Here is a 26,505-nt window from a genome sequence, read left to right on the forward strand (position 1 = left end):
GTGTGTGTGTGGCCATCAGTCTGAGACTATGGGCCTTTCTCAAAACCTAGTGCAGTGCACTTCCAAGTGTATCAGCCTAATTAGTCACCCCCAGTGATTGGATACTCTTTATTAGTCGCACCCAGTGATTGAATATTCTATAGAGTTCACCAAAGAGTATCCAATCACTGGGCGTGACTAATTAGGCTGATACACTTGGAAGTGCACTGCACTAGGTTTTGAGAAAGGCCCACTACCAACCAACTGTCCCACTCCCTCTTCCCCCAATGAGGGCTCTTTTCACATCCTATTGATTTTTCTCTTTTCTTTTGTACTGTTGAGCACTGATTGTTAGAAGATGCTTTTTTGATATTTTGGTATTTTCTAACATACTATGTTAAAACAAAAAAGCTTTGTGACAAGAAGTGATTCTGTTATTGTTTACGTTTTTTTTTTTTTTTTGTGTGTATTTTTAAATGCTCCCCTGTGATTGGGTGTGCTGGGTAAGGATGATGCTGTTCTCTTGGCCCTCTACAGTAAATAAAAAGTAATTTAAAACACAGTGGAACAGCGGTCCATCTTGCATGTAAATTGATGATCTACAGTACCTAAGGAGAGGTAAAAGCCGTTTGATGAACTTAATTTAAAATACGGAAAAGGTGTCTTCTTCAAATGATATTAGGAAGCTTGAATGATTGCTACAGATAGATATGATTGTGTTTGAACACTTGAAGTTTTTTTTCTTTCCTCCATTTTCTGGCCTTCTGGATTTACTTATATTCTTGTCGATACGTATTATTTTGTGGTTGGTCCTGTCATTTTTCTGTGTTCAGCACACTTTCTGCTAATTAAATATTTTTATCCAAGTGAAGTGTTCAGTTGTGGATTTCTGCGACAAAAGACACTAAACCGTATGGACTACACCTACATCACGACATCGCCTACATCACATGGACTAAATATCACTACAACTCATATCCACTATACTAGCCATTCCACTCTTTCCAGGCACCTCCTCGTCCCTGGACACACTCACAGTAAAACAAATAAATGTTTACAGAGCCTGCCTTTAAGAGATAATACAGTTAAACATTTTCTCTTTTCACACAACAAACAAAACACACAAAAGAAACGTACAGTGATCTTTAACTCACTGTCTTGTCTTGGGAACTAACTGTAAGGATATCATGCTCTGTTTTTACATTTCCATTTTTGTTAGCCTAGGTTAGTATGAGATATTGCAAACCTAATGTGTAATGCCAATACTTATTTATTTTCTGTATATTCAGCAACATTGTTAATGAATAACCTCAAAGGCACACTTGCACTTTGTCTCTCCAAACAGAGCCTGTGTTGTCTTTTTTTGGATTTGGTCATATGAAACTATACATGCGGCAAGAGGTAGGTGCTTTTATCATTTTGAATTACAGGTCATGTTATGTTTTACCATGTTGAATGTATTTTTCAAAAACATTCAGTATATATATTTTTTTGTTGATAGTTTTTAGTTTGATAACTTGCTGAACAGCCAGTTGTCTTCTGTGGATAATTAAGTTTGTGATGAGCTGAGCTTTTTAATGAATTGATAGGCCTAAATTGATTAAGCTTTACTGATGTTACAAATAATACGTAGGCCTATAGTATATTTTAGATCAATTCAGGTTCGTCGACTCGCCTCCACCATTTGCTGAAAATACTCAACTACACAACAACACTGCTATGACAGTACAGAGAGCCTTAAGTGACAGATTAAGACATAGCCATAACAATTTTGGTGACAGTAAGGTAATAACATAGGGTCTGTGCTGAGGGGCTAAATATTATGAGTCATTACCAAGTGAAATAAAATGTTACATATTGACTTTTTGTTTTTTTCCGAGGTCTGATGTGTAAACAGCAAAGATGAGAGTTGAATTCTTCTTGTTGATGTGGTCAGTCCTGTGCCTGTCGCCTTGCCTCTCGACTCAGGATGGCCTGTCACCCAACGTGACGGTGTCAGACCTCACGTTTAAGAACATGGACTTCGCCATGGACCTCTACCGTAAGATCTCCGGCTACCATGACAATAACATTTTCTTTTCTCCACTCTGCCTATCCACCGTCTTCACCGCCCTCTCGCTGGGGGCCCGAGGGGCCACGCGTGATCAGATCCTCAAGGGCCTCAACCTTCATCTTCTGCAGCAGCCTGGCAACAACAGAATCATTCCGGAACTCTTCCAGCAGTTACAGCGGAACATCACCCAGGACAACGCACTGAAGTTCCAGCAGAGCATGGGCCTGTTCGTAGGACACAAGTTTGTGGTGGAGAACGAGTTCATTAATCATATCCAAGGCTTCTTTGGGGCGGACATCAACACTGTGGACTTTCGGGACGCCGAGGGCAGCCTGGCTGCCGTCAATGAGTACGTCATGAAGAAAACTGATAATAAAGTCAAACAGATGGTGTCGTCGATTGAACCCCTCACTCAACTCATGCTGGTCGACACCATTTTTTTCAAGGGTGAGATATTATTATTACATTTATAGCTCTCATATTTTTTCTATTATCTAGTAGGCCTATACTTAGCCACACGACACACAGTGAGACAGTAAACAGTATTGTAATGAGACAATAAACAGTATTGTTACATACAATAGTGGTGTGTATTTTTTTCAAAACTACTTAGAGATAAATAAGAGAATAATAATGATGATAATAATAATAGTACCAATTTAGAAATACTGTGTATATGTCTGCTGGCACCCACTGCCAAAATAAAATATTGTGTTTGTTTATCTTGTTTATGTTGTCAAGGTGCCTGGGAGCTTCCTTTTAATCCCAATAACACAGAGAAAGACCGCTTCTACATTGACAAGTACAACATTATCCAGGTGCCCATGATGTTCAAAGAGGATGAATTTTATAACACGCATGACAAGGAGCTGAAGGTGAAGGTGTTGCGTCTTCCATATGTGGGAGGCTCAGCCATGCTGATTATTCTGCCCAATGCTGATGTCGACTACACTGAAGTTGATGAAGAAATCACAGCCACCAGGTTCCTCAAGTGGATAAAAGCTCTGAGGGAAACGTAAGTACTGTATATAAAATAACATTATGTGCACCATTCAAAAGACTTGAATTGTATACAGGCTGAGCTGAACATACATTGTGAAAAAATATGCACAAAAATCTCACTGCCCTGGCAATTTGTGCCCTTTTTGTGCATGGGTAGTGTGAAATGTAGTGTCAAATTAGGTCCAAGCACTGCTTCAACTGGGCGATTCTCTCACAAGGGCCGACCAGGATTTCCACTGAAAATAGTAGGAATGTACAGGATCCAAGATCCGGTTCCGGATCCAGCAGGATAATAGGGATTTTCAGACTATCCGGATCCGGCAGGATCTTAAGCAGTGGATCCGGTATCCGGCAGTTACCTAAAAATCAGGATCTGGGGCATCTCTACTTTTTACGTAGCCTAAGCTTTTCAGTCAGTCTTTCACAACCCCAATCGCTGCATGGAGTGAAAGCCCTTTGGAAGCGGTCGTTGAAGGCAGTGTGGCAGTAAGCCAATGAGTCTTAAAAATAGTTTGCGCCAACGTAATAAAAAGGGCCCACGTGTGCGAGTAGGCTATGTGTTTCAACCCTTTCGTAGGATTCGGTATCTGGTTCCGGATCCGGCAGGATCTTAAGCAGTGGATCCGGTATCCGGCAGGATCCTAAAAATCAGGATCTGGTGCATCTCTAATTGTGAATGACTACTAACACTGGTCCAGTTTTGGGATTATAATCCATGCTATCTAATACTGTAATATCTCTTTACAACCACAACGTTCAATCAAAAAATAAGTAGAAAATACACACATGTGCCCAGTGGTGTAGTCTACTTTTTATGGTGGGTATACTGTATATTTGAGCATTTTTTGAAGTGGGTATACTGTATATATTTGTGCTATTCAAAACAATGGATCAATCAATTTTAAGTGGGTATATTGAAATCCCTGAAATTTAGAAGTGGGTATACTCTGTATTAGGGATGGTACAAACCGCACCGAAAACCGAAACCGTACAATTCACACACCATACCGAACCGTGAAATGCAGTCCGTGGCAAACCGCAATTCATGTACTGCCCAGAAAAATATGTAAAGTAGAGATTCTAGGAGTATCTTACCCAGTCTCTCTGATTAATACATTAGTATATAAGACCAATCAGAGGATGACACAATTAAAATCACACCATTTTCACATTATAAGCCTATACAAACCATATGTAGGATATTTAGTGATAAGTCTGATTCTATTAGCCACTTGAAAGAGGGCATTTGAAAGGCTGACGACAGCTGATTCAACTTGCGCATCATCACTTTATAATTACAGTTATATAAATAGGGTTTAATATTCCCAGTGCACCATTTATCATGAACTAAATAAGAACCGTAGAGAACCGAGAACCGTGACCTTGATACCGTGATATGAACCGAACCGTGAATTTTGTGAACCGTTCCACCCCTACTCTGTATACCCGCGTTCTACGTAGACTACACCACTGCATGTGCCATGTTCAATTGGAATCAGTTTCCTGAAAGTTACCATCTCAGGTTATGGCGCACCTTTAACATGTCCTCTATTCCTTTGGCAATGGCAACATCTTTATCAAATTTAGTAACGTTCCAGTTGGCTGCTGGAATCCATCGGGTAGCATCATGTGACTCATCATGTGACTCATGTTCCAGGAAGATTACTCACCAGTACATTCCATCCTTACTCAACACATTATTCATTCCATTTTAGCATTAACCCTTTAAGATACGGCCCCTGTTTCAAATTAGCTGTTACCAGAATGGCAAAGACCCAAGTCGTAATATATTACTAAAGGCCCTGTGCACTGTCAAAGTGGTGTAGTACTATGGTAGTACTGAAGTTTCTTCAGTGACTAACTTTGTTAAACACTGTTAACATTGTAGACATTTTCAGCCAATAACCATTGGCTGCACCAGAAATTTGAATACATCATGCAGACAGAGAAGAAAGCTGATAGTCAGAAAGGGAGCTGCTCGATCCGAGATAACACATGAGTGATTCTCTAATTCGCCTACACTTTTAAGTCCGTGGATTTTATTTGGCAATTCCACTAACTATTAACTGCATCCAATGATGTTTTGGACATTAGAAAACATTTATCTTTCATATAATACAGAAAGTGTAGACATAGTATTATTTCCCTCAGCAAGAATGAATATTTAATACTGGTTTTGGGCGTTTTCATGCCGTCCTGTTTTCCAAATGTCAGATTCAGTCTTCATATTAGCATGTAAAGAAACTTGTTTTGCCCAAGACGATTGCAAATGTTAATTCACAGTAATCATCACAATATGACAAAACCGTCAGAAAGACCACTGTCCTTTCCATTATACATGAAATTTGCCATTTTGTGTGTGTCCACGAAAACTGTGTTAACCGTGTCACGGTCTGAAACCGCCTCCATAAATCAGTAATGGTTTGGTCTTAGGCCATACGAATAACATCACGTGATGTCATAACCTCTTTGGCAGGATACGGGAAGACTTTTTGGTAAATTTTGAGCTCCATCCTTCCATAATTTAATCCATTCTTTTTCATGTTCGGGAAAATTGCCTGTCAACAGTGTTATCAACATATTCATAAGAATCTGAATTAGAAATCACATGTAGAAAAACACAGATAAAGCATACAGATACATGAATTGATTAAGGTGTTGTGGTGGAACTTCTGAGGTCCTCAGTTAGCACAACACCATAAAAATGGCTGAAATGTCAACGGTGTTACCGTCAATGGTGTTACAAATAAGTATGACAGTCAGGGTTGCCAGATGAGGCTGATGATTTCCAGCCCAAAAAATGATCAAAATCCGCCCTAAAAACCCGCCCAATTCTATTGACTTATATGGCAGTGGGAAGGTTTTTCTGATAGATGCCATTTTTACCCGCACACGGCCATCCTAAGCAGCCCAATTGGGCAGGAACCAGCCCAATCTGGCAAGACTGATGACAGTTGAGGAGGAGTATGTTTTTGCCCATTTATATCCATATTGACAGACAAACAAACAAAATAATTAGTGTTCTAGGGAGATGGGTTTGTCTGCTCTGTTTTTTTCTCCTATAAAAGTGCCGACTTGTTCCCCTGCACTGTTGACCGTAACACAGTTGAGTTACACCGTTGACTGTTTTGAAAGTGTTTTTGCGCTATTGATCCCTTATGTGTTGGAAGAATCCTAGGAACATACACTAGGGATTATCTCTGGAGAAGGAAGTCTTGTGTAAGGAGGGTGACTATATTCAAATCAGACGTTACAGGGATTTATGATGAAAAATGTGTCAGTCTGTATCACAGTGACTCATAAAATCCTACTTATGAAGCTCAACAATCACATTTTCTATATCAGTTGCACAGATTAATGACAACATTACTGCTAAGGGACATAAGCACTTTCAAACATATATTGTTTCAACTCTGTAGTATTTTTATATATGTTTGAAATGACATAGTATTTGTCCATAACACTGTTGACAAAATAATTAAGCAAATGTTCGCTTTCATTAGAGTATTTATCAAATGATTTAAGATTAAGCTTGGCAATTTGTTTGTTTGGAAACTTAAATATATACACTATGTAAACATCTAGGTCATTTAGTCGAAAAAAAATACTGATAATTGACATTTTGCTTTTGCCAAAAGCGTAGGGAAATCGTAGAATCACTCACATACCGTACACAGACAACACAGTCTGACATGGAGACACACAGCCAACTGACATCCAGGCAAATGAGTGTCAATATGTTTAGAAATGATTAACCAATTGACTGACACTCGTAGAGGTGTGTGTGTGTGTGTGTGTGTGTGTGTGTGTGTGTGTGTGTGTGTGTGTGTGTGTGTGTGTGTGTGTGTGTGTGTGTGTGTGTGTTTATTGAGAAAGAGATTAAAAAGAAAATGCCAGATTTGTATGTTCATAGTAATTAAAACCTTTATCTTCTGTCCTTTTACAAGGAAACTTGAGGTTCGTCTGCCCAAATTCAAGATGGGACAGTCGTATGCCATGCAAAAAATACTACCAAGTCTTGGGATTACAGACGTCTTCGGAGATAATGCAAACCTAACAGGGTTAAGCAAAGCACCTGGGCTGCAGGTCTCAGAGGTTGGTCTATTCACCGTACATCCTCATCCCTGTCACCACGTGCTTGATTGACCCTAGGACTGCCCAATTAATTTAAATTAATTGAAAATCGCAATTTTGGGTACAAATAGTGATTAATAATCGGGATTTCAATTTTTACCGTGATTCACCCTATGTCATTCATGATCCTAAGCATGCTATTTGTTGAGATGGACCGTACATAGATTGTAAAGTGTGTGTGTGTGTGTGTGTGTGTGTGTGTGTGTGTGTGCGTTTAACATAGGTCCTTCACAAGGCTGTGATTGAGGTGGACGAAAGGGGCACTGTGGCGGCGGCGGCAACAACAGTCGGCATCACTGCCTACTCTCTCCCCACCCAATTCATCGTCAACAGGCCTTTCTTCTTTTTGATCTATCACGAGAGTACCAACAGTCTGATGTTCATGGGCAGAGTGATAGACCCCTCTAAATACTGATGTAGCACCATGTTCCATAAACTCCATAACTGTTGAACATAAAAAAAGACCACCCATTTCTGTCCTCTGTACTTTATTTTTGGAGCTGTAACATTTAAAATGTTTTATTAAAGAGAATGGTATTAGATACATGTACTGGCATTGGACATTTCATTATTTCATTTCCGACAGTTATGGTGGTGGCTCAGGCGTTAGAAAGGAGTCCGTCAAAAGAAGAGTAACAACATGCTGAAGCCCAGAGCGCTCCTAATGACCGAGGAAGTGCCTTGCTCTGTAAGTGTTTGTTCTCATGTAACTGAGGTGTTCCCGCGCAGTCCGCCCCTCAGGGCTCGAACCCGCCACCTACCAGTCAATGCATTAGTTCAGGTATGGGCCAGTCCAATGGCTCAGTGCCAGGGCTTGACACTGACACCTGCCAACTGGCCAAATGCTGGTAAAACTTGGCTGTGGCTAGTAATACTTTCAGTGTCACTAGCCAATTTTCGCTGGCAGCTTATTCCTTGGTATGACATACGCATCATAGTAGCCTACATTCTGTTGTTTGCCCCAATGTTTGTATTTAAGTTCGAGAAAAAGGTCAGTAACTCAGTTTCTATTTGCTTGATATTCTTTTACATAGAAAGATATACACTCATCTTGCTTTAGCACCTCATCTTCTGAGGTTAGATGTACACCATCATAATAAAGGGAAACAAGTCCGACAGGCGGACAACAGATGTGTCTCGACCAACGGAGAGACCAACGGACGGACAGACCCTTTTATAGAGATGCGTGGGACGCATCTAAAAAACAACAGAAAATCAGTGGCTAGTGGAATACCTGAATGGCTAGTGACTCAGGAAAACCACTAGCCACAGTGGCCGGTGGGTGAGAAAATGAATGTCAAGCCCTGCTCAGTGCTACAGATACTGTATGAGGCTTCGGGAGGGAGGTTTACTCACGTTCCACGCCACACTCTGCTAGTTGGCCTCCGTTACACTCACCCCCCTAAACCTCACTCCCATTGGGGTCACGGCACCAGTGTAACTGAGGTGCTCCTGCGCCGTCCGCCACTCAGGGCTTGAACACGCCACCTACCAGTGAAGGCATCAGTTCGGGTATGGGAGTCACTCACAGTAATGGGTCAAGTGCAAAGCACAGCAAATTAAAAACACAACATCCAATAAAAACAACTTCCATGCAAATTGTTAAACACAATGACAATTAAACAGTGCTCCTGGAGAGAACTATCTAGACTATCTAGAATAGAGTTTGCAGAATGAATGTAGAGTCAATGATGCTTGATAATGCTTGAAGCTCAGTTATTCTGTTGTGTCACGATAAATTTGTCCTCTGTTGAATGTTGCTTTGGATAAAGGTGTCTGATAAGTGATATAATGTAATGTGTTTTCCTTCACTTAAATGCCTTTTCAGCACTGAGGTTTTGCTTGCGAGGCACTTTGTCCACAAGTATTTGGGGGAGCTCTGTGTTTTTTGTTGACTTCCTTACTGTAGGCAGTCCTTTTCCTCGGCCTACAAAACTGCTTGTTATTCCAGGGTCAGGTTCTACAAGACGTGCAACTCTTTCCTCTGTATCAAACAAATCCAGTATGCATTCCTGGGAGAAAAATATGAAAACAGTGTATTATGGTATTGCCACCCACACAGATAACTTTTTTCCAAATGTAAAAAGTAATTCCTCTGTATTCCCAAAAAACATCTGAAGACCGTTTGCCATGAGCACTTCTAATCATGGTTGATCTGATATCACCAAGTATTTACTGATCCAGGATCAACATCAAAGTTGTTGGTCCAGGATCACTGTTACAGGTAACCAATCAGGGATCATTTGTGAATGATGATGTCATTGCCCTACGACATGAACAATTCAAATTTCCCTCCCCTTTTACCATTACATTGGGACCATTTTGAGCCTGATGGAACCTGCATGAGAGGGGACTCACTACGGTCTCCACACGTTTTGATGACTGTTTCAGAAACACCTGACTTTCTCAAAGCTAAGATTAATTTAAAAAATCTTAATGAGTGAATTTCAAACCAATTTAGCCTACCAGTAATTACCTTCTCATAACATTAGGTGTGACCACAGATTTAGATACTAACCACTAGCCACAGTATAATATTACATAGACATGGTGGGTTACAAATATATTAAAACTTGAAAAAATAGAGGTGAGTATTATTTATTTAGTGGATTACTAAAGGCAGATTACTAATGGTAACTTAGTTAACAACTGAAATTACTAAAGGTAACATAGTTAATAACTAGTCACCATATAGACGTACCCTAAATAGTTGTCCTGGATCATTGTGAGAGTGGTAAAATGAATAATGATCCTGGATCACTGTGAGCAGTAACATAAACAATGGTCCTGAATCACTGTGATTGGCAAAATAAACTTCGGTCCTCGATCGCTATGAGCGTTAAAATAAATAATATTCGTGGATCACTTTGAGTGGTAAAATTAGTAATTGTCCTGGATCATTCTGAGAGTAGTAAAATGAATAGTGATCCTGGATCACTGAGTGGTAAAATGAATAATGGTGGTGGATCACTGAGTGGTAAAATGAATAATGGTGGTGGATCACTGAGTGGTAAAATTAACAATGATCCTGGATCACTGTGAGCAGTAAATAAACAATAGTCCTGGATCACTGTGTGACTGACAAAATAAACTTCGGTCCTGAATCGCTGTGAGCGGTAAAATGAACAATGGTGCAGGGTCCTGCAGGCTCAAAATGGTCCCGAAGGTAAAAGGAGAGGGACATTTTCCATGTCTCAGGCAGGCCAATGACATCATCAATCACAAATGATCCCTGATTGGTCACCTGTAACATTGATCCTGGGCCAACAACTTTGATGTTGATCCTGGATCAGTAAATACTTGGTGATATCAGATCAACCTCTAATCATAACAGCTATACATGGGTTCTCAGGGCTGGTCTGCGATCTGAAAAGGGCCCGGGCACTTTTTGACACCTGAGGGCCCAGCGCCTAAGCTTCTATCACAGGGGTTGCCAATCTTTTCCAATTAGGAGCCCACTTGAAATTTTCGCAAATGTTCGCAGCCCACCTCTAACCCAATAAACAATAAAACTCAAATAAATAGTCAACAGCAATGCGCTCACACAAATATTATTTTGAGTTTAAAAAAATGATTTCAAGGCCCACTTGGAATACCTTCAGGGCCCACCAGTGGGCCCCGGCCCACAGTTTGAAAATCATTGCTCTATCGGAATAGATAGATAGATAGATAGATAGATAGATAGATAGATAGATAGATAGATAGATAGATAGATAGATAGATAGGGTTCTACATTTTTGTTTTAACCTGACAGCGCAAAACTAGCTGCACACAACTCAACCTCTGTTTTTTGGAAACCGCTGTCGGTCAAAAATTTAGCTCACGTAGTTGGCTGCCAGTGTCTTGCCCCTCCTCACAATATTGTGTTTACAAACACTGTGAATCCATGTATACCCTTGTTAGATATTGTACAATAGTAGGAACAAGCTTTTAGATAACTAGAGATACTTTGGGTTTGTTAGTTGATTTTAATAAGATTTTTTGACAATAAAGATTGCAATGATGACTAAACATAATTTGGTTACAGAGAATGCCAGAAGCTGAGTACATTTTAGGGGTCTGTAACTAATTTCTATATTCGCAGGTAGCTGATGGCTAAATGAGTGTTCAAGTGCTGAATGATGGCTCAAGCAATTAACCCCCTCTCTCCAGAGCAATCATAGGAACGAGTCTGAGGGCTGCAGAGACCAACTCCAGCAGTGGCTTAATGGTCACCTAACCATTAAGGGCGTTCATGACAGCGTCTTTCCTGCGAGGTTGAAAATTTGCTAGGCAGCGAGCATGCTCAGTGTGTCCGCGTGAAGCATCCTGGTTAGAATTTGCCGTTCACGATGCAGTTGAAGGGAGTGACCTCTGCGCGGCAGTCGTGTCACATGGCGTTGAACCATCGCGGGAACAAAAGTTTTGTCAAGCTGCCACGCAGTAGCTGAAACCAACTGCGCTGGGCAGAAGACCTCCTCCATGATGTGAGGAATCTGCCGTGATTGGTGTTCATAGCTCATGTGATTCATGTGTGTGTAGTTGAACGTGCTTCATTTTCTACATGCTGAAATGCATTTCATGCTCAAATGCAGCATACTCAGAGTGGTATCATCCATATGTATGGTCGCACAACCCACTTACAACAGAAAAAAAAAAGAAACAAACCACCCTGTCGTCAGATGCTCCATCTTCGCCACGTTAGGAGTGTATGCCGTAGGTTACAAAACCAGTATTATTCCGCGGGCCGCCTACTCGACGGTTAGAGTAGTGGTTGCGCGCCTGACTTCCATTCATGAGGTCCCCGGTTCGAAACTGCACCGAAACACGGGGAGGCTTTAGTTGCTGATGGTTAATGTGGAAACAGACCAGTTGCGAGAGACTTATCTTGTCTTTTATGTATGAAAGTGCACGAAACAGAGTGGCCTTTGTGGTTGGCGCGCCATGGTAAAGCTACATATTGAACACCTGGGTTCAATCCTCGCAGCATGGGTTGGCGCTGTTAAGTAATTTTAAAACGGTCCTATCTGAATGACGACTTTGGTCCCAAAACACAAAATGAATAGCCTAAAGTGAGCACTAATTAGGGACTAACTGAATTATTACATGGAACTGAAGCCAAATCATCACAAATTTGACTAAGAGTCGAAGGTTGATTCACCGAGAAGTAACCTGTGTCTCTACCCCAAGACCATCCGATTTCTCTTCAAGTGACAGAGAGTCTCGGATTTTACAAGCATGTGCCAACGTTGGTAAGCGCGTCATGGAATTAGCGCCATGATGATTTCATTCCACGAGAGGGCGCCCTGGTACACCCGCTGTCAAAAAAGGTAGATCCACCCACAGACCTATAGATCCACCTTCTTTGCCGCTGTTGAAATCTCGTCGTCCTGATGTGTCCAGCTTGATTGCGACGCAGTTATCCCCTCCTTTTTATGACCAAGCAAATCACGTTTTGATCAAATCTTTTGCTGCGTGGTTGCAAACGAGCCTATTGCTTCTGTTTAGCAGGTAATCCTGATGTTCCCAGGACGGCCCAGCCCCACCCGGGGTCCTAATCCTTATAGAAATGGTTGATGTTTGGGGATGGGGGATTAAGCCCAGTCGTTCACAGGTTAAAGGGGGACACAGAGGATGAAGATGGCACAGAGGAAGACCACAGGATGAAGATGGCCAATCAAGAGCAACGAGTCAAAATGGCCGCCCCGGAACCACACAACATCCCAGAATAGGCTCATCTGCACATAGACACATGCCCACGAACACACCCATCTACTGACAAAACACACCCTCATAGCATCCTATTGGCACATAGGCACACACCCACGACCGCACCCATCCACTGACAAAACACACCCACATATCCAAAGTATAAATACACAAACAGGGAAATGAAGGGCAGTTTTCTTTTTACCTAACCTCTCCTAAACTGCATTAACGTTTGTTATCGGTCAGGGGTATTTAGGTCAGGAAATCTCCAGAGCTCTGAATGCTTGTGTAACTTATGCTTTTTGTGTAGTATCCAGTGTTCTAGATAGCATCGGTTACTACTGCTGTAAATATACTTTTTGTAGACAATAAATCCTTGGATTTTGTTGGGGACATATTCGGACTGTTTTGCCTTTTTCCTTTTTGAATTCAACGAACATGTAATATGGCGGAGCCCATATATTTAATACCCTCCACTTACCCCCACTGTATAGGCCTACTTTTACTTCTTCCACTTCTGTTCTACTTTCAAGGCCGTACTAAGGGGCTCCACACACCGTTTCCTACAAAGTGCGGAGCACTGCTCTGCCAAAGTTCGAGTCTAGGCTACTGTTTTCAAAACAACCCCGCACATTGGTGAAGATGTCTGCGTATGTCAGCTGCCGATTAGGGGAGAGCTCTATTTTTCATCTACACCAGACAAAGCCCTGATGAAGACCAGTGCGGTCGAAACATGTTGGCTCTTTTAATCAGGTTTTAGCCTTAAGATAATAAAGGCTTTTTAAATTCACGTCCTCTTTTTTCACTTGGAGTTGTCTGAATTATACCTTTTTTGTTTAATTGGACTGACCCCTTCATCCAAGAGCACCCAACATACTTAAAGAAGATACTGCGACTTTTTGAGCTACCAGCCATCTTGTGTTTTATTACAGCTCTATTTTTGTTGAAGCAGCCCATTGATTGTCCACGCTCTGCTGAGTAGAGATGTTACCTTGTTACTGTATGTCGGCGCCGCTGGTGTGCGTGGGTAACCGAAATGGTCAGAACTGACGGTGCTTTAGAGTGCTGTTGGAACCGGTGTGCGGAGGCCCTAACTCAGGGGTGGGGAACCTCTTTCATTCGAAGGGCCACTTCAAATTCATCCGAGGGCCGTAAAAGTCCTCCGAGGGCCATACACAAACCAGGATTTTCCCCTTCACTTTAGGCCTATATCGAAGGCAGCCACCTTTTAAACAAACACCACCTTCTCTAGGTTCCCTGAATATAACTTAATTGTATTACAAAAGCATTTTCTAAGATTCCTTTACAGAATATGTCATATTTCATGTGAAGCTGAAAAACATTAAAATTATATCGAGGACCGGATAAAATGGCCTCAAGGGCCGCGAACGGCCCACAAGACATAGGTTCCCCACACCTGCCCTGTCTGTGCTAGTGACAGGTGATTTCACTAACTGCTACATCAACTTGGCTGAAGGGCTGTGGTAATTTGGATCAGCTGGTTCGTATGTGGCAGTGTTTTTTTAACCTGGAGTGCGTTCCAATATGCGAACTTGCATCCTCCACTTGTGCTCGTGACCTCGAACCAGGAAGTAATACGTAATGGTGACATCACTGACAACAGCATTATATTTCAATATCTCGCAAAAGCTCAATTGTAAAGTCATTTTTTCATTTTCAAACAGGATGGTAAATGAAGAATTGTCCCCCAAAAGTTGTTTTGGCGAGGCTGACAGCTGGGAAACTGAATTGTTTTTCTCCATGGAGGCGGGGTCAGGAGGTGGAGTGAGGCCACAAGCACAAGTGGAGGACGCAAGGTCGCATATTGGAACGCACCCCTGTCCGCCCCTGACTGCTACATTCTTTCTTGCTTACTCTGATGCCCTCTGCATTCTGTATCTTCCCTTGCTTTGTGTCTCTAGAGCAGGGGTGGGGAACCCATATCTCGAGGGCCCCCGAGGCTGTTTTATCCGGCCCCCGATAAAATTTTAATGTCATGCAGCTTTGCATGAAATATGACACATTTCATAAAGGAATCTTAGAAATAACATTTTCAGTACAATTAAGTTATATTCAGGGGGCCTATTAGAAGGTGGGTCTGTTTTAAAAGTGACTGCCTTCAATATAGGCCTAAAGTGCAGAAGGAAATCATGGTTTGTGTTCATAGTACGGCCCTTGGAGGACTTTTACGGCCCTTAGAGGGATTTGAAGTGGCCCCACCCCTGCTCTATTGTAAGTTCTGTTTTGATAAACATGCTCAATGTAATTTAACTTAACTTAGTGGTAATTGATTTAATGTAATGGTAATTAATGTAATGTAATGGGTGTTTATGTAATGCAATGTACTGCACCTTAGTCATATCTATCATATTCAGCACGTCTATTTCCTCCAAAGGACCATAGTGTGGTAGGTAGCACTGATCCGCCAGATTCTTCACAGCTATCAGGATGGTTCCAACTTCTTCTGACTGTGAAATGACAAGCAAAACATTTTAGAATGTATAGCAGTACTATTGCTGTTACGTTTTTTTTTTTCTTCAACTAATGCCCCTACAGCTATTTTTCAAACTCACATCGGCTTTTGAATATTAGTCAAGTCAAGTCAAAGTTTATTTATAAAGCACTTTAAAATACAGAGACAGCTGACCAAAGTTCTGGACAAATGCCATGGATATAATAAAAGGACTTGAGGACCCCATAAGACATAAAGAAAACGAATAACACAAATCAGTGCAATCTTTCAGCAAGAAAACATGTAGTAGAAAGGCAATATAATGAATATGAATGAATTCATAACTACAAAAACCTACAACAGTATCTTAAAATATAGAAAGGCGAGTTAAAATGCAAATAAATAAACTACAAAGGGCTCATGTGACATTATAATAAAGGCAGGCAATAAATAAATAAATGAGTAAAATAAAAAGTAAAAAGAGTTAAAAGTTAAGGCATAAAAAAATGGGTTTTGAGATTTTTTAAAAACAGCTAACGATGGGGCCAAACGTGTGTTATAACATGTATAGAACTACAGTAGTGTTTCTCAAACTTTTTCAGGCAGAGGACCACTTTGTCCCCCCAAGAATATTCAGGGACCACCTGTCAACTGAATTGACAGTTGACGGTTGCTAATTTGACACTGCTAATGTCCGAAGCAGATCACTTACTTTTTCACTCTACAAGCCTGTCTTATTGTAGTGAAAATATGACATCAGCTATGTTTAGTTTTGTAATGGTATGTTACAAATATAGTCTTCTGCTAGCTTGTCTTTGAAAAGTAGAAATCCCCGCACGAACCACCTGCGCTCTGTTGGCGGAATACCAATGGTCCCCTGACCACACTATGAGAATCACTGGACTACAGTATGTTAGGTAACACTTTACTTGACGCCGGTGTCATAAGCATGTCATTACAGCGTCATAACAGTGTCATGGCATAGTTATACATGTGTCATAAACATTATGTCCATGTCATAAACATTTTATGACTGTTGGCCTTAAGTGACATTGGGTTGTCTTTGCCATAACCAAATGTCACTTAAGGCCAACAGTCATAAAATGTTTATGACATGGACATAATGTTTATGACTTATCTATGACTGTGTCATGACACTATTATGACACTGTAATGACATGCTTATGACACCAGCGTCAAGTTAAGTGTTACCGTATGTTCTGGTGAGTCACCTGGTCCCGAGACTGGCCTTGGTTCATCTGTGTGATCATCTCCAGCTGCTTGGCCCTCTCTGACACTCTGTCCCACTTCGTCTGCAGCTCCGATAACTCCTTATTCATCATCTATTGGGGAAAACCAGAATAACAAGCTCTGCAAAGTTTGTATGAAACAAACAGACGTGTAGAGAGAGAGAGAGGGTCTGAGGCACTCTGAAGTCCGTATTAAAAGTCCTTTATTAATACATGGACACCATAGATAGCCGACGCGTTTCGGTCGCGTGCAACCTTCTTCAGGGCTAATTAAAATTGTTTTTTTAATTAGCCCTGAAGAAGGTTGCATGCAGACTTCAGAGTGCCTCGGACCCTCTCTCTCTCTCTACAAGTTTGCAACGTTGGATACCGATGAGCACCTGAATATTTTCACACTACCCCACAGATGCACTGATCCATTCTCTCTTTTCTTAAACAACAGACGTATTTGTTTTTTTGGGGGTTTTTTTTTTTTGGGGGGGGGGGGGGGGGGGGTTGTACCTGTACTATGACAGGACAGTAAGAGAGGGACAGGAAATGAACAGGGAGAGAGAGACGGGGAAGGCTCACCAAATGACCAAGGGCCGGAATCGAACCTGGGTCACCGGTGTACCGGTTGAGTGCCCAGCCGATTGAGCCATGGCTGGGCCCAACATACTGTATTTGTATATTAGTATTGAAACTTACAATGGAAGATGTGAAGTCAGTTTTGCAACATAAGGTAGGCCACGATTCACCAATAATAATGCATAACTGACAAGTCAGATTGATTAGTTAATGAATCTACTACACCAACCAGAGTCAATTCCTCAAAAGGCAGTCAACGTCCACCTCGTACTCAAACAGGAGACACAATTCCAATTCTTTTTTTACTTTATTTATTATAGTATAGTGAAGATGGTGACAGGAAGCGAGTTGGGAGAGAGAGACGGGGAAGGGCCGGCAAAGACGGGCCGGGAATCAAACGGGCCGGGAATCAAACCCAGGTCAGACGCATAGTAGACGAGTGCCCGATCGTTAGGCCACGGTTGGGCCACAATTCCAATTCTAACCACCGCTGAGATAAACTGGATTTGTTTGATTAGTTTACTTTACCAGTCTATCTGTGTTGTGCTCTTGTTTAAGGGTGTCCAGGTTCCTCTGCCCCACATCCAGTGCTGCCACCAGGGTGTCCAGCTGTGACACCAGATCTTCATTGGTGATGGCCAGAGTCTCATGTCGCCGCAGAATGGACACGACCGGGGAGTTCGATCCATTTCCATAGTAACCTGAGATAAGTGCCACAAAAAAAGTAGCCTAAAAGCTGTCTGTGCTTGCCAAAGTACGACTTTGGTCATTGTTGTCCAAAGCCTATGGTTATCCAACAAAGATGTTGAATAGTAGTGAACAAATATTTGTGACTGCTTACATACACACTTACCTCTCTTTTTGTGGGTTGTTTTTTAAATTTTGGTTTCATTTTTTGCTGGTGAGTATTAGAAAAAGAAGGGGAAGCAAATGTGGGCTATGTATCAGACTTGTACGAAATTCCAAATTGAATGAATTGAAATTCACAGTAATGCCAAAATATGAACACTAGGTGGTGGTGTTCTATGTACTCTCAATGGGTGGTGTAGATTAAATTCAAAGAAATTCAAGGTAATGACACCACCTAGTGTTCGTATTATGGCATTACTTTGAATTTCAATGAATTCAATTCGGAATTTCGTACAAGCCTGCTGTGTATTACTTTTTAGCCAAACTATGCTTAAAATGATGGTAACCCTAACCTACAAATACAAGGGGACACTCCCTATCACTTCCCCATCCCACATTGTCTTTATGTTTTTAACTTACTCTCTGGGAGGAGATCCAACATCTTCATGAGGTAGTCTTCAAAGGTCTTGTGTTTTGCCATCAGCTGCTTGAGGTAAGCCTGTCTGCAATTACAGGAATGGAAACTGGAGTTAAGGAGCAGTTTCCACGTAGCAGGATATTTTTAAATTTGGATATTTTGGCCTTCGGTTTTCCACGTAGCAGATTTTTTAAATCCAGATATAAAAAAGCAGGTTTTAAAAATATCCTATTTAGGGGGCTAAAACACATTTGTTACAATGGAGTATTTATTTGTATCCCCATGTTGCGTTTCCACATACTGTAACCAGGAGAAAAAAAATACCCACATATAAAAATATCCTGCTATGAGGAAACAGCACCTAAGACAACACAATCACCTTTGAGCAATGCTTCTTTTTTTGGTCTTTTATGACTTTATTTGATAGGACAGTGTGAGAGGTGGACAGGAAGCGAATTGGTGAGAGAGACGGGGAGAAGTCTGAAAAGGACCCTGGCCGGGAAGCGAACCCGGGTCAGCCGCATGGCAGGTGAGTGCCCTACGGGTTGGCCACCCACGGCAGGGCCTTCAGCAATGCATCTAATCGCAGGTGGCTACAGCGAGGCTAGGCTACCCCATCACCTAAGTTTCTGTAAGTTGCTCATACATCAAGTACGGTAAATTCAAAGGGGAGGAGGAGATCTGTCTACGTAGTCTAGATTCAAAACCTGGCCCCTGAAGCACCAATATGCAATATGGCCATGACAGCAGGCAGAGCAGGGCTCAAACCTACAACCTTCTGAATGCCAAACAGATCGTCTACCACCTGTGCCACCGCCGCCTGAGCCGTTTAGGTATTCAATTAAATCTCACTGAGGGCCAGTTTTTCAAATTCTTCCCAGTAAAAGGGCCGAACATGAAATATGTATGTATGTAACCGCATGCAGCACGATATCCAAGGTGAGGGTGCGAAACATTTTTTTATATTTCTTAGTAGCCTTGTGATGGTCTATTATGAAACTATTTCAGATATCGCTCTCATGTGCATAGGAGAAATATCCCTAACCTGAAGTGTTACGCACCGACACTGATATCGCATATATTTGTTTTCATTTTGTTCTGACCTCGTGGGGGGGCAGAACCTTGCTGTCCAAGGGCCACATCTGGCCTCAGGGAAGCCATTTGAATAGCCCTGGTTTAGGGCATCACCCAAATGGGCCATATGCTTCACCTGCCTTCTCAGGAGTATCTCCAGTTCCTCCGTGAGTGCCGTTAGCTCCCTGTGTTTCAGCTGGTTAAACTTCATCTCCACTTGGTACTTCTTCAGAGCTCGCCTCTGCTTCAGCTCACTCTCTGCAACAAACTTCTCAAACTTTGCTGCCTTCTCTTTGTTCTGTAAAGTGATAAAAAAAAGTGTAACAACATACAGTATGTTTGTATGTATACAGTCCCAGGAAAAAGTTTGTGCACCCTTTGAAATTTCTGACCTTTTTGTCAAAATTGGTCATAAAACATGGTCTGATCTTCCCGGAAATCACAAGAAGGAAGAACCAGAGTCTGCTTTAACTAATTCAACCCAAACATTTACAAGTTTTCATATTTTCATTGGCCATAAGATGTAAACATTCACAGGACAGCAAGGCATAAGTAAGTACACCCTTGCATTCAATAGGTGTTAACCCTAAGTTAGTAGCAATAACCTCAACCAGATGTTTCCTGTAGTTGCAGATCAGATTAACAAAACAATCTGGATGTATCTGGTCTCCCTCTTCTTTAGAAAACTGCCTCTTGTCAGCAAGATTTGTGGGATGTCTGGAGTGCATAGGTTTCTTGACTTCATGCCATATAATCTCAATTGTTTTTTGTCAGGGCTTTGACTGGGCTATTCCAGAATGTGTATTTCATTATTATGAAGCCATTCTAAAGTCGATTTGCTTCTAAAGTATGGGTTGTTGTCACATTTCAGCACCCATCATCTTGTGTGCTTCAACTGTGTGACAGACTACCTCACTTTTTTCTGTAAAATATCTCGATAAACTTCTGAGTTCATTCTTCCACTGATAAAATCAAACTGAAAAGGACCTGAGGCAGCAAGGTAGCTGCATATAATGATGCTCCCACCACCATACTCAAAGGTGGAGATGATGTTTTGGTGAAGGTGTGGTTCTCCAGTTCTACTCCAAACGTGACATTGTGTGTTCCCCTGAACAATCCAACTTTGGTTTCAACGTTGGTCTACAGAATATTTTACAGTAATTCTATGAAGCATATAAATGCTTTTTCGCAAACCTCAAAGGTGCAGCAATATTTTCTTGGACAGAAACCCCATTCATTTTAGATTGGCAGAATGAATCCCATTTTTAGCTATTCTTGGTTACATCTCCTCTTCGGAGTATGGTGGTGGGAGCATCATTATATGCGGCTACCTTGCTGCCTCAGGCCCTTGACAGTTTGCTATTATCAGTGGAACAATGAACTCAAGTTTATTGTGATATTTTACAGAAAAAATGTGAGGAAGTCTGTCACACAGTTGAAGCACACAAGAGTATGGGTCCTGAAATGTGACAACAACCCATACTTTAGAAGCAAATCGACTTCAGAATGATTTCATAACAATGAAATACACATTCTGAAATAGCCCAGTCAAAGCCCTGACAAAAAACAATTGAGATTATATGGCATGAAGTCAAGAAAGCTATACACTCCAGACATCCCACAAACCTTGCTGACGAGAGGCAGTTCTCTAAAGAAGAGGGAGACAAGATACAAACAGATTGTTTTGTTAATCTGATCTGCAACTACAGGACAAGTCTGGTTAATGATATTGCAACTAACTGAGGGTTAAAACCTACATAATGCAAGGGTGTACTTACTTATGCCCTGCTCTCCTGTGAATGTGTTGGCCTTATGACCAATACAAATATGATAACATGTAAATGTTTGGGTGGAATTAATTAAAGCAGACTCTGATTGTTCCTTCTTGAGATTTCCGGGAAGATCCGACCATGTTTTATGATCAATTTTGACAGAAATGTAAGAAATTTCAAAGGGTGTACAAACTTTTTCCTGGGACTGTAAGTGAGTACACCCCTCACATTTTTGCAGATTTGTAAGTATATCTTTTCATAGGACAATATTTAAGAAATTTCCCTTTGACACAATGATTAGTGACCTGTTAACAACATATATAACCACTTACATTTGTTCTTCATGCTAATGCTTGAATATGTACCCACAAAAGTGAGTACACCCCACATTAAAATACCGTAGAGAAGGGGCCATGTTGGCCCGAAAAAAGGAGGTAATTTGTGTGCGTTTCATCCTTTCTTTACATTGAACTTTTACATTTTGAGTCTACACCTGGCTTGTATTGGATTGGTGTGAGATTTGAATGAAATCCTATGGAGAGTATCATGATTTGCTTCAGTAGTCACTGAAACCAACCCTAGAGAAGTCCCTTGACGGCTGCTACACCAGGATGCTGCGTGCAGTGCTTAACATCAGTAAGAGTGCACATATAACCTACAAAATCCTATACGAGGGAATACCAAGGGTGAGCGAGAAGATAGCCGTAAGGAGAATGACACTTGCAGGACATTGCCAAAGGCACCCAGAACTGCCAGCCAGAAAACTGGTGCTATGGGAACCATACATGGGTGCCGGTTAAGAGGACGTCCCACACTAACATTTGTGGACATACTCAAGAAGGACGCCGGAGCCCTGAGTACCAGCGAACTGAAAAAATGTATGGAGAATCGGGATGACTGGAAGCAACGATGGAAGGCTCGTCTGAGGACGACCTAGAGCAGGGATGTCAAACTCAGGCCCGGGGGCCAAATTTGGCCCGCAGAGTCATTTTATTCGGCCCGCGAGACAATTTCAAATGTGTATTACAGTTGGCCCACATACAACATTAATGTGTAGTGTAACAAGACATGAACATGAATTTTGGTGTCAAAGGATGTGCAGACACATTTGAACTACCATATATGATGGGAAAGAATGTGTGTGAAATTGATTATGAAGTGCATGTATGCAGAATTTTAGTCTATTTAAAAAAATAAATTTTGAGTTTGGCCCGCGACTTCGTTCCAGATTTTGGCCCTCAGTCAATTTAAGTTTGACACCCCTGACCTAGAGAGAGTCACAGTGCATGTTGACATGCATGTTTCTTTTAGGTGTAATTCAGATTTCCAATGTTGAAGGCATCCATTCATCCCCATACCATGTCAGTCTCACTACCATGCTTGACTATCAAGATGCTTGACACCATCTAAAGCAAATTTGTTTGCCATCTATCCTTAAGTATTTCTTAAGAAGTTGGAACAATGGTAAGGAGAGGACAAAGTGATGAGGGGCCTGTCTGTCTGTCTGTCTCTCTGACTGACTGACTGACTGACTGTCCGACTGACTGACTGACTGACTGACTGACTGACTGTCTGTCTGTCTGTCTCACCTAGCCTGATTATCATCGACTTTCAAATCTCTTCGAGACTTGGTCTGACCAAGAGCATAACAATTAATATTTTCCAAACAGTATGGTTGACCCACCTCCCTTAGTTTGCTAATGGTTGTTTGCTCCCTGACAAAGTAGGAGGAGGTCCCGTTTTTTCGGGAGCTCAGAATCGTGTTTGTATTGATCTTGGCCTGCCTAGAGGCAACGCTGAAGGTGTGGCGTCACTAGGAGGGCACAGCCTGGCTATGTCTCACCTGCTGCTGTTTCAGTTTCAGCTCCGCCCTCCTGTTCTCCAGGGCCTCCATGCAGACTCTAAACTCCTTGTGTTGCTGTGCAAACCTGCAGTCCACTTCACTGAGCTCCACCTGTTTCTTCAGGAGAAGTGTGCGCTGCAGGGTGTTCACTCCCGTCTCCAAAATCCTACTCTTGGACTACATAACAGCCAAAAACATGACATTATTTTATTATCATTATCATTAGAAGAGATGGACTCAGCAGATTAACCCATTTTAGCCTGGATACACATATACACTGCATTCAGGCTCCCGAGGTTTAAGGTCTCTCATGTGGGTATGTTAGAGCTGAATGAACACAGTCTAATGCAAAATGAGGGTCCTAGCTATTAAATGCAACTTATTTCATGTTTTTATGTACTTCGGAGGCTGAGATATTTAGGATTTAATAGACAGAGGCCACCCTTTCCCAAAAAGGGCTTAGGCTAAAATGGGTTAAGAGAGGGAAAATGTAAGATTTATATAATACAGTAAATAAAAATATGGGTGGTGTGATGTGAGGTTATTTTCCATGTAATTTCTGTGTTATTACAATCCAAGCATTTTTGCTCCTGTGTGTTGTGCCTTTACCTCTGTGATTACAGGAATAAGATTGGTGTTGGCATCTTCCTCCTCCTCTCTGTCGAGAGAGAGAGAGAGAGAGAGAGAGAGAGAGAGAGAGAGAGAGAGAGAGAGAGAGAGAGAGAGAATGCATGAATTTAATGTACACATTTACAGTTCATAAGATTGGTTTAGGTAATCACCAGTCAATTTGTAAATGCATGTGTGCACTGTGCACAGTGCAGACCAGTTTATGTACTCCCGCTACACCTGCCAAGGGTCCCCTGATTGGCCAAAAGTGACTGCGGTATTGTGACAGGATGAAATATTGAAAAATTCATGTGTCATGTTGAATACAGCTGGTAGACAAGTTATCCTTAATTTTCCTAGCTCATAATCATCACTGTCTATGTAAATTGGTTGTCACAAAATTTGCCTGGGGGGTGCGGGGGTCAGCAACCCGTAGCCTAGGGCCCCAGGCCATCTTAATCCTGCCCTGTTGCTCAGTGACAGGCCCTTTCACAACAGCCCTGAATATGACCCACCTGATGGTCTTCTTCCAACAGATAAGGAAGAAACTATCAGCTCTCCATCAGCTTCTCTCTCAAATCCACCACAAGACATGGGTGCGCGCGCGACCATAACAGTGTCAGAAAAGAAACACTTACCTCTGCTCTTGTAACTGCGTGACGAAAATGTTTTTCATTTTGTTTTCCACTTGCAAGACCATTCGAGGGTCGTCGGTCAGTGAAGGAAGTGTCACTGTCTCCATTTTCAATGTACTCTCTGCACAAACAAAATGATGCAATTGGGTTGCTGTAGAAGGCCAGAAAATGAGAAATCTTCTATTAGGTGATTTACCTCTTAACTTAACCTGGTTTACTCCTTGACCATGGTTTGTAGTATACGTCACAGGAGCGAGCGACGTGTAGTTCTAGTCTTTTGAGTTTTTAAAAAAAATGGTTAACTTGCTCCTGCGCGTTTACCTAAAAATTGAACAATCTCCTACCTGTTAATGATGATACTATGTTGGAGGGATGCCTTATTGTAGCGTCTATCTATAGCTTCTTTCCACCAGCGGACCGTCTTTCCCAGTCTGAAGTTTGTCTAGTATCCAAGCAACAATTGGGAGGGACTGCCCCCCTCGGGAGGAAAGCAAACCACTAAGCATCGTCATTTCCAAGTTGCACCTCTGGAGTGTGTGCACGAGCCTGAATAGAACGCTCATCTTTCCACTTCATATATCCATGTATAAAAACGTTGAAAACTACACCTTGCGTGACGTTTTCTCAATTCACGCCATGGCGCCTGTCGTTGGCCTATCTCGCCCTGTGCGTAATTGTCAGCAAACTGACAAACTGTGTGCTTGCGTGGAAAATTCATTCTATATGCGCAATCATTATACTTAAATTGATGGTTAAGATCAGCAAGTAGAAAATTATTAGCTTGGCAGCTATCTCTGCGTACCTGGGCCCACTTCCACATTTCAATGTATAGATTAATGTCAATTTCCCTTTTCCCAAAGTGCTACATTGGAGGAATGTCTACTTTGCCCACACTCAGACTCTGTTTATTGTTGACATTTTTGCTGATTTCAATTAAAGTGCGTGACGGGTACATCCATGCGCCAATCGTAGTTCAAGTTTCGCCACTGCGCAGTTGCGCATCATCAGTCCTCACTCCAAACAAGTTGGAGATGCTCTTGGGTCAGCGTGACGCCGGGTCCCCGAAGTGATCATCACCTGTTGCTTTATCCCCGTTTATGAACAACGACAACCTGCTCTGGTTTGAACGTGAATGGTAAGGAAATTGTTATTTTCAAATATGTGAAACAAAAGGAGAAAGCCATTAGACTGTAATGTTCACATTGCTGAGCAGCAGTGGTGACATGCGTGTAACGTTATATGTAGACAGGCAGTGTAACTGAAGCCTCGTGCCTCTGCAGACGCCAGGCAGGTTCAAATTGTGTTTGTCCTTCTAAAGTTCTATTCTTTTGAAAATACTATTAATAGCTTGTATCGGACTTAAATAAATTACCATAGCCACATCTTCCTTCATGTCAGTTAGGCAAACAGGAAATAAAGGAGTTTATCTAGTCTCTTCCTGAAATCCTGAAGTTTCTGTTGAAGCCTGGAATGTACATATTTATGAAGGAGATCGTTTCAATTTTTCAGGTGTTATCTGAGATTTGGCATTTATCCTACTGTGGCAGATATATCCTCATCACAATATTCAACTAGGTGAAGAGAATCTCACAGTTAGGCCTATTCTTTAGTCAGATTTACCTTTGAGAAAGTGCTTTATCTGTTTAAATAATAATAATAATAATAATTCTATCTGTAATTTTGCCAAATAGATCAAGGAATACATGTATCTTTTTCGTTTTATAAGGGATTTATTTATTTACTTGTTTGTTTGTTTATTTGTTATTTTTTTACCATATTGCACAATACCATGCTAAGGCTTAGCCAGCAGGCCTCAAAAAGCCATATCCACATGTTCAATAGCTAAAAATATCCTACTGTGAGGGGTGGACATTTGCAAGTAAAATCCTTAGTTTTGAATTGTGATTTAAAAAAAAAAAATAGCTCTCATGGTTTCAGGATCACTTTTCATTAATTATGTGTTCCTGATCATTGGAGTTTTATATTGGTCGTCCATGCTGAGAGGTTTAATGTTATTCCAAGTGATTATTAAAATCATTCAAAATCTTATTTCAATTGGGTAACTAAGCAAGCATCAACCTTATGAGTGCAGTCACTGGTGGTCGATTGTTGGTGTAACTGAGGTGTACCTGCACAGTCCGTCACTCAGGACTCGAACCTGCCACCTTCTAGTCAACGCA

At 41.5% G+C, this 26,505-nt stretch overlaps 3 protein-coding genes across 5 annotated transcripts in view; 2 read left to right on the forward strand and 1 right to left on the reverse strand.

Annotated features, from left to right (window-relative positions):
• The first annotated feature begins 1,111 nt into the window (after nucleotides 1-1,111).
• serpina10b (serpin peptidase inhibitor, clade A (alpha-1 antiproteinase, antitrypsin), member 10b) lies at nucleotides 1,112-7,714 on the forward strand. Its single transcript, XM_063202894.1, has 6 exons — nucleotides 1,112-1,155; nucleotides 1,325-1,380; nucleotides 1,860-2,479; nucleotides 2,774-3,047; nucleotides 6,982-7,129; nucleotides 7,392-7,714. Exons 3-6 carry the CDS (start codon nucleotides 1,882-1,884, stop codon nucleotides 7,581-7,583), a joined length of 1,212 nt encoding a protein of 403 aa, XP_063058964.1. The 5' UTR covers nucleotides 1,112-1,155; nucleotides 1,325-1,380; nucleotides 1,860-1,881; the 3' UTR covers nucleotides 7,584-7,714.
• A 5,048-nt stretch (nucleotides 7,715-12,762) lies between these two features.
• Nucleotides 12,763-24,668, reverse strand: si:ch1073-416d2.4 (coiled-coil domain-containing protein 42 homolog). The gene is made up of 10 exons (XM_063204242.1): nucleotides 24,522-24,668; nucleotides 24,329-24,446; nucleotides 23,691-23,739; nucleotides 23,082-23,258; nucleotides 19,603-19,764; nucleotides 18,395-18,473; nucleotides 17,654-17,826; nucleotides 16,541-16,651; nucleotides 15,208-15,324; nucleotides 12,763-12,885 (listed from the first exon to the last, which is right to left on the reverse strand). The coding sequence occupies exons 2-10, from the start codon at nucleotides 24,430-24,432 to the stop codon at nucleotides 12,763-12,765; spliced, it is 1,095 nt and encodes a 364-aa protein (XP_063060312.1). The 5' UTR covers nucleotides 24,433-24,446; nucleotides 24,522-24,668.
• LOC134452490 (sodium/calcium exchanger 2-like) overlaps nucleotides 18,388-26,505 on the forward strand; it is a 55,763-nt gene continuing 47,645 nt past the window's right edge. For 2 of the 3 annotated variants that reach the window (XM_063202897.1, XM_063202896.1), the window contains exon 1: nucleotides 18,388-18,921. The gene's annotated coding sequence lies outside the window, so the exon portion shown is untranslated. The remainder of the gene's footprint in view (nucleotides 18,922-26,505) is intronic. The other variant, XM_063202895.1, reaches the window with a different exon arrangement.

Source organism: Engraulis encrasicolus, chromosome 7, assembly GCF_034702125.1.
Source record: "Engraulis encrasicolus isolate BLACKSEA-1 chromosome 7, IST_EnEncr_1.0, whole genome shotgun sequence".
Classification (NCBI taxonomy): Eukaryota; Metazoa; Chordata; class Actinopteri; order Clupeiformes; family Engraulidae; genus Engraulis; species Engraulis encrasicolus.